General features: G+C 52.6%; 1 protein-coding gene and 1 long non-coding RNA gene across 3 annotated transcripts; one reads left to right on the forward strand and one right to left on the reverse strand.

The window, feature by feature from the left end:
- Positions 1–510: 510 nt before the first annotated feature.
- Positions 511–4,058, reverse strand: FABP5 (fatty acid binding protein 5). The gene is made up of 4 exons (XM_059672651.1): positions 3,890–4,058; positions 1,823–1,995; positions 1,352–1,453; positions 511–712 (listed from the first exon to the last, which is right to left on the reverse strand). Exons 1-4 carry the CDS (start codon positions 3,966–3,968, stop codon positions 659–661), a joined length of 408 nt encoding a protein of 135 aa, XP_059528634.1. The 5' UTR covers positions 3,969–4,058; the 3' UTR covers positions 511–658.
- A 142-nt stretch (positions 4,059–4,200) lies between these two features.
- Positions 4,201–7,729, forward strand: LOC132219898 (uncharacterized). 2 transcript variants are annotated; one of them, XR_009449632.1, is made up of 2 exons: positions 4,201–4,578; positions 7,391–7,729. It is a non-coding gene; the product is annotated as an uncharacterized LOC132219898 (long non-coding RNA). The 2 variants fall into 2 exon arrangements; XR_009449631.1 differs by lacking the exon at positions 4,201–4,578 and adding an exon at positions 7,014–7,272.
- Positions 7,730–8,233: the final 504 nt, after the last annotated feature.

The following is an 8,233-nucleotide window of genomic DNA, read 5'->3' on the forward strand; positions in this document are numbered from 1 at the left end:
ATCACTCCCATCAGCACCTTCTATGTCCTTCACGGGTTTCCTCTGCTCTCACAGCCTGACTGTGGGTACAAGAGGCCTCGCTTTATCTCAGCCCCACCTGCCTTCCTCCCAAGCTGGCTCCTCTAGCTTCTCATTTGAGGTAAGAGAGGCGTGACTCCTCCTTTCACTTGAACAGGGAGGGGCCACTGTAAGCTTATTAATTGGCCTAATTTCAATACTTAAATTACAAAGTGTTTACGGCTATTTTTCCATGACAACTGTCTCTGCCACGAATTTAAGATCATCGAGTTGACACAAAGTTCAAATAGCATAGGGCAAGCTTAAGTGATGCGTAGTGTATCTGTCACAGAAGTAGCTCTACATATAATTTCAATAGAGTACCATCAAGACTACCCCAGACTCCATGGAATTCATTGTTAAAACTCATCCCTAATTTCCTATAAAGTTTTTTCTTAAAAAAAGCATACAACAGTGGTATAGCATAAACACATTTATTTACTAACGAAATTAATTAAAACAACTCAGAAACAGTTGCATGTATAAATGGTTGTGATAACTGAACACAGTAATGGGGAGAAAAAGCGTGGAGAGATGTGCTCATTGAACTGAGCTTGTTTATCCTCATGGCTAATTCCCGCCTGGAAGGATGATGGGATTCTTACTCCACTTTCTCATAGACCCGAGTACAGTTGACATTGTTCATGACGCATTCCTGGGAGAGAGAATGATATTGATGAGTTAGATCTTGTGTCCTAGGGCAATGGTGGAAGGTAAGTGCTAGGATCAGAATCCTATGAAACCCTGTCATCTGTTTACAGATGAACATACATGTTAGGATTCCTGGGTTTTTTAAAGCTGGAACCTGTTATTTTGCTTAAGATATGCATGTGTTTAGCAGAACTAATGTACTGATTTGTAGTATCTAAATTACTCATTTGGTCTTGACAAACAGTATTCCTCATTTTAAAGTGTGTTTTTTTTTAAAATTGATTTTAGAGAGAGGAAAAGGGAGAGGGGTAGAGAGAAACACCAATGTGAGAGAAACATTGATTGGCTGCCTACCATGTGCACTCCGACCAGGGATTGAACCCCCAACCTGAGTATGTGCCCTGACCGGGAATCAAACCTGCAACCTTGAGGTGTACAGGACGATGCACAGCAGGGCCTGGAGTGGACCCAGCCCGGCAACACCACTGCCCATCCCCTCTCTTCTCTGTCCCACAGAGGACTTTGTAGTGTTCAGTGCTTAACTTGTCATTGTGCACTTTTCTACCCCGGCCTCGCTGCTCTGCTTACGATCAGCGACACACAGTTCTGTGAACTAGAGCGCAAATGCGAGGCCGGCACTCACCACCACTAGCTTCCCGCCCTCCAGCCGCCGCGTGATGGTGCTCTCCTTCCCGTCCCACTCCTGGTGCTGGACCAGCGCGCCGTTGACGAAGTTGCAGACGGTCTGCAGAGATAAAGTGCACTTGTTAATTTTCCAGAGGACGTTACCGGGCAGGTCCCAGGACGCATAACCTCCTTGATCAACATTTTTTCAGCTTTCCCATTCTGCGTCTACTTCAAGCCAGTTTCACTCATAATAGTTGATGCTTGTCAACCTAGATGCACATAAGAGACACTCAAATGCTCATGTTCCTTAAACTAGTTTTACAAAGTAGACTAAGTTGTGATACTGGTCCTTTCACACTAATTTGTCAACTCGAGTCATAAAATAACTTGGGATGTCTTTTATTCAGCAGCTCCTGCCTGTAAATGCCAGAATGTTATTAATACAATCTATCATTCTAGAAGCTTCTGTGTATAAGTGATGCCTGACCTGAGTTTTCCTGCCATCTGCTGTGGTCTCTTCAAACTTCTCTCCCAGGTTGCATGAGAACTGGGTGGTCTTCAACGTGCTCTCGGTTTTGACGGTGAGGTGTGTGCCGTCGGAAGTGATGACACAGTCTGGCTTGGCCATGGCGCCCATTTTCCGCAGAGCCATTCCCACGCCTGTGAATGCCAATCACATTCATTGTCAGGAGGACCAGAGTTACAGCTTACAGAATGCAAGATTAGAGCCCATTGTAATTACTGTGCTAGGTGTATTTTCACATACTCACTCCTAAGAACTATGGTAAACAGACCCAGTGCTCACCACGTGCTAGCACCAGACACAGAAGCCAGAAGCCTTGAGACCACCCTGTGAGCGGGGCCATAGCATTGTCTCCATTCTGCAGATGACAAAGTGAGTCACTGAAGTCACCCACGCAAGCTCGCTCAGCTAGGAAGTGATGAGCTGGGAACCACCGATGCAGGCAGTACGGCTCCAAATCTCAGCTCGTGGCCACTGTGCACTGATGGCCGCCGGAATGTGCCAGACTTCTAAAATTCACTTACTCAGCTCTGACGGCCATCGTGTGACAGGACTCCAGCACAGTCCGGCACAGACAAGGCCCTGGCAAACATGTGATCGATATGCTACGCACATAGAAATCGATGCCGAGATACTCCAATAGGGCAATGTTTTAAGAGGTAAAACAGCACAATCATGGTGGTAACAAATGAAAAAGTCTTCCCCTCAAGAACAGAGAACATTTCATAGCTGTGCAACCCAATTACTCCATCGGCATCGGATCTAAGTTATAACTGGTGTATTTCATTTACAAGAAAACTTAGACCAGGACCAAGGCCCAATTTACAACCTACACAGAAGCGCTGGCTTGATGAAGGACCCTCTGCCAGGCCTGCTCAACGTCCCCGGGAGCCATGTCCCGGGGAGCCATCTCGTCTGCCGGCACATGGCCTCGCAGAAAGACCGAGAGGGGAGCTTCTGTAGCTGCAGGGGCGGTCACTGCAGGGACCGTCACCCAGAGTAGCCGCTAACGGCGGGAGGGTGGGCAGCTCTGAGCCCTCCTCATCCCGCAGGGGTCTCAGGGCTGGAAGCCCCTGGCAGACAGCACCCAGGCTCCGCCACTGCATCTCGCTTCCTGATGGCCTGTGACAAAGGCCTATTTTTGTTTGCGTATCTACCCAATGCCTCAACCAGCATGCCATCCTTGTCACTGCTTAGGACAGGATGGGATGAACCGCTGTTTGAGACAGTGAACTTGAACCTTCTCCCAGGCACCCATTCTCCTACCTAGGCTTTAGGAAGTCTGGGGCCAATTGCAGGGCCACGCCCCTCCTGCCTGCTGGTAGGGAGTCCAGCTCTTCTCCAACAAAGACCACCCACCCTCCACAAGCAGGGGTCCAAGCGGCGGTGCACAGCCACCCGCCCACAGTGGCCCCAGACACGCAACGCCACAGGAGGTCAGCACTGCTGGCGCCACGCCTCTGGGGTCGGAGGGAAGGATGCCCCAGGCCCCAGGAAGCTGAGCCACGCAAGCAAAGAGCCGGGTGGGGGCGAAAGCTGAACAGAAGCTGGGGTTGCATCGGGGTTCAGACCTTCTACAGGCGCGGGCCGGGAAGAGGGAGGGGACTGGCGCGCCTTGGAGGAACAAAAGATGCGGCAGAGCGCGCGGGGTGGGGAAGGGCGGTGGGTGCAGCCACTATGGGGCGAGGCAGGAGGGTGGCAGGAGGAGGGATGGTGGTGGGGATAAAACAAATAGGGGGAAAGGGTACGTAGCCGAGCTGGGTGCACCAGGCGGCGGGGCATCCCCGGACTCCTGGGACCGCCGGGCGCGCACGCCCCGCTCTCAGGCGGCTGGGCCGCGTGGTGCAGCGCAGCGCGGGGACCCGGGCCGCGTGGCGGGGACTGCGGGCCGGAGGGCGGCTGGCGGTGGCGGCCTAGCAGACCCGCCCCTGAGCCCGGAACGCCGGAGGGGACCCGGGACAGACCCGGGACACACACACACACCACACACTCGTACGCCACGTTGCGGACCCCGCCGGGCCGGTGCCTCACCTAGTTCCTTCATGTACTCGTCGAAGCCTTTGCTCTCCACTAAGCGCCATCTCCCGACCAGCTGCTGGATGGAGGCCATGGTGCGCGCGGAGTCGAGCGGGAGCGGAGCGGAGCGGAGCGGAGCGGAGCGCGGCGATGGGAGCGAGCGTGGCTGGAGCCGGCTGGGGAGCTCGGCTGCATTATATCCGCAGTGCGGGGCGGGGCGGCGCCGAACGGCCAATGGGAGGCGCGCCTCGCCGCCCTGCCCCGCCCCGTCCCGCGCGCTCGGGGCTCGGAAGGTGTGGACCGGCTCCACCTGCCCCAGACCCGCTCCTCCCGCAGCGCCTGCAGGCGCGGTCCCGCCCGGCGTGCCCCAGGCGCCCCACGCGCCCCACGCGCCCAGACGCGGCCCCGATAGGTTTCCGCTCCCCTTCACGCCCGGGAAGCCAGAGGGTCGCCCGATCGCCCGCCTCTCCCGGGCCCCAGCCTCACCGCCCAGCCCCGTTTCCGGTTAAAATACCCAGAGCTTAGATGGGCCCTCCCCGGCTCGGGCGCTGGTAGGGGTCGGTCAGCGGGTTGGCTGCCTGATGGATTGATGTATTCGCCTGGCTCATCTGGGCTCCAAGTCACGGGACAAACGCACATGCCACACCCTCCCGAGACACCTGTCCCCCGACCCGCAGGCCACCCGGCCCAGTTAGGACCTCAAGGTGAGTATAGACCTGAGTGAGTTAGACGGTTTTATCAGGGGGTGCGGCATGGGTGGAGGTGTCCCCGGAAGTTCGGTTTCCAAACGAAAACTCCGTAGGAAGTTTCAGCTTAAGTGCCTGTGGTTGCAATTCAATGTCCCCACGCGGGAATGTTCATTAGTGCACATTCCCAGAGGAGCGAAATCTTCAGCTTCTTCTCCACCCAGAGGCGGCAGACCCACGGCCTCTCCTCTGCGCCGTTAGCCACCACAGCGCCCTGTACCTGCATAGAAGGCATCCTGTTCACGGTGGACGTGTCACCGGAGCGGACCCTGGTCTCCGTGGGGAAGGGTGGGTTCGGGTGAGGGAGCTGCCACGCAGAGAGGCGGCTCCTTGATGGACCTGTGGTCCCGGGCACTTCACAGCCAGTAGCTGATCTCCACCCAGGTTTTGCTAACAGGTGTGCCCCAGCTTTTTAAAGAGGAAAGAAGGCAGGGAAGGTTGGGGGAGTGCAGGGCCGAATCCCAGTCCAGACCTTCTCCCCGCAGGGCCTATGAAGTGGGACCACACCTGGCGGCCTCTGGCCGCAGCCCCTGCGCCCTAGCTGGTGTCATCTCCCAGCATGCCTCAGGGCGTTTTCTCCCCTCCCCGGGCTCCCTTTCATTTTAAGTCCCTGCCCTAAGTTTAGGTCACCCCAGTTTTCCTTTTGTGCTGTTTCAATATTTCAGGCTTGGTTTCTATTTGGGTAGTGTAGTAATCAAATATTTATCGAGGGCCTTTGATGTGTGAGACTGTGCCAGGTCCTGGCATATATGATTTTAGGTACCGTCTTCTACTGAGCGCAGGTCCTGGCATATATGATTTTAGGTACCGTCTTCTACTGAGCGCACAGTGTGCACTTGTCTCAGCCTGCGCTGCGCTCTGCTGCTCTGAGGGCACCTGAGGGTCATTGCTCAGTGATGCTAGAACTGGCTTCCAGCCGCCTGGGCGGGTAGTGGCTGCTTCCCCCCGCCACCCCCACCCCCACACACAGGCAGCCACTGTGGGCTTGCACTTGCATTCCTAATGTGACCATCCAACATTTCCCCTTTTTTGTATAGAATAAGGTAACAATAGCCAGGACTCAGCACTGACATACTACATTTTAAAGACTCATAATCAATCATGTTCCAGAAACATCAAAAGGGAAACGTCACTATAATACTAAGTATTTAGGTGCTTAAGAAATCGTTTTTAAGCCAGAGGCATTACCTGCAACTTAACTTTTAAACACACTTTGTGATGTGATAAGTGGAAACAATCCTTTTGTGGTTAAAACACATCAAAAAACAAAGATATAGGCCAACATCTATGAGTGTCTCCCTGGGACAAAGGGCCTGGCGAGGGCTCTGCTACTGCGGCTGCACGCCCAGTCCCGCTCTCCAAAGCCTCCCATCGGTCGTATGTGCACAGACAGGGACTGGGGCGGGTCGTTTCCAACGTCCTGCAAACCCAGATTCCCTTTCTTCCTTAAGAGGAAAGGCAATGGATTTCAAGCTCCGAAAAACAGCAAGGACTTCCTTCACCTGCTAACTAGAGTCCTGGTCTAGGCCACTCACCTTGAGCCCCACGTGAGGCATAAAAACCAAAAATGTGAAGACAAATCTGGTGAAAGTCCTGTAGGACTTGATGGTTTCCTGAGTGTTTCTTCTTTGGAGAAAGGGGAGCATTTTCACCTGATTGAGATGAGTTGCATTACAATACAGGGCACAAGGGCTGCCTGTGGTCTTGCCTGTCCTTACACACAGAATGGGGGCATCTGGGTGTCACGCCCTCCCCTCCTTCCCACTGCAGGACAGTAACACATTCTCTTCTGGAGGAAAGTGGTTGAAAATCAGAAATTACCAGCAACTCCCCCGCCCCCCCCCCCCCCCCCGTCTCTCTAAAGCTTCCATTTATAAGACAGATGCCGTTTTACTTACTGTCACCGAACCTGAGTTTTCTTGCCTGTGAAATTAAGGTGGTAAGAATTACACTAAATGGCCCTGAAAATATACTCAGAATTACTCTATTTCCACCTAGTGGCACAACGGAACATTTCCCGTAGGTTTTCTTTGACAAATGTTAGCATGTCAGCTTCACACCGCATAGTCCCACACATAGCTTGGGTGTGTATTGTGTGATTTTATTTAAAGACACCTTCCCAGGAACAGCTTGTGTGGATAAATGTGCCTTCCACACAGTTGGTTATGGGGTGTAATCAGTCCCTAAGGACAGCAGGCGTGCAGCTGGTAGAGAAACAAAGAGCAGCCCATTCAGCAAATCCCTGCAGCTCATCATTCAGCAAATCTTCTCTCAGTACATGGCTGGATTAGTCCAAAAGGGGAGAAAAATTAAAGCGATCACTATAAAGCCGTACTTCTCAAACTTCAGTATGCAAACCAATCGCCCGGATCTTGTTAAAACGTGGGCTGATTCAGTACATCCAGAGGAAGGTGCAAGATCAGCATTTCTGACCCCCTCCCAGGGCTGCCAGTGGTGCCGCTTGGGTCCGGGTGTTGAGAGCAAGGCTGTGAAATGCGCACAGGGCTCTGCTCCATCCGCTGGCTCCACTTGAGTGATCAGTACTTCCTGGTTCTACTCCAAAGTGATGCATATAGAAAAGACAGGAACTGGACAAACGCACTCCAAACACTATCTGACCCAACCTGTGGACTTTTAAAACATCAGCCTTAGGTAGGTATTTTTCTGTCTGCTCACCGTTCCGGGAGCCTGGTAAGAGGCTTCGAATGGGATGGGGAGGGTGGATCATATGTTATTGAAACCGAGTCCCTCCCTTAAATTTTATAACCAGGTTTTGGATCCTGACTCGTTCTGGCTTGTCTTGCTCTAGACATGCTTACTATCCAGCTTGAAAATGGATCTTCTCTAAGAAATTCCCGCTTGGAATCAGTTCCAAAAGAAAACCCTAGTAAGTAGCTAGAGCCCATATCTGCGTCTGGAGGGTTGTCTGCAGCAGCAGAAACCCCCGGGGGAGACAAGGGCAGGGCCACAGAGCTGAAGGCACGCACCCCTGACTGTTCACTTCGAAATCCGCCACGCTGCGCAGCCACAAGGACTTGGCAGTCGCCACCAGCCATCGATGGAAGCTTGCTTTGAGTCGTTCGGGGTAATAAAGTTATTTCTCATGGAAGGACTTGTAGAAATGGGGTTATTTTATGAACTTTGTTCTTTTCTTTAAGCAGTTCGAATCTTACACAACAGGGCAGTTGCCTAAAATGACCTGGTCTAGCTACAGGGGAAATGAGACGTTGCAAAAGTTACGGTGAGATGTGATTGGTTTCGCAATAAGGCAGAAGGCTCTTCTGAGTTTCAGATCAATCCATTGCCCTCACATGGATCTTCCCACTGTCCAATTTATGTGTTATTATTAAATTTGTCATTGGCTCATGGAAACACCTTGCAGAAGCATGTAGTATGGGCTGACCTGTTCATGCCTCAGGTGGACAAGTTCAAAGTGTCTCAGGTCTAAAAACACAACACAACACCTAAGGGTCACCTGTGCCGGAAGCCGGTCCATCCTTGCTGTTTGACACAGTCGCTGCAGGAAAGAAACATCTGCACAGCATATGTTTCAAGGGACCTGGCGTATATAGCATACTGTTCTTAATATGTTTGCTCCCCTTAGCGCTATGTG

Source organism: Myotis daubentonii, chromosome 17 (genome assembly GCF_963259705.1).
Source record: "Myotis daubentonii chromosome 17, mMyoDau2.1, whole genome shotgun sequence".
NCBI lineage: Eukaryota > Metazoa > Chordata > Mammalia > Chiroptera > Vespertilionidae > Myotis > Myotis daubentonii.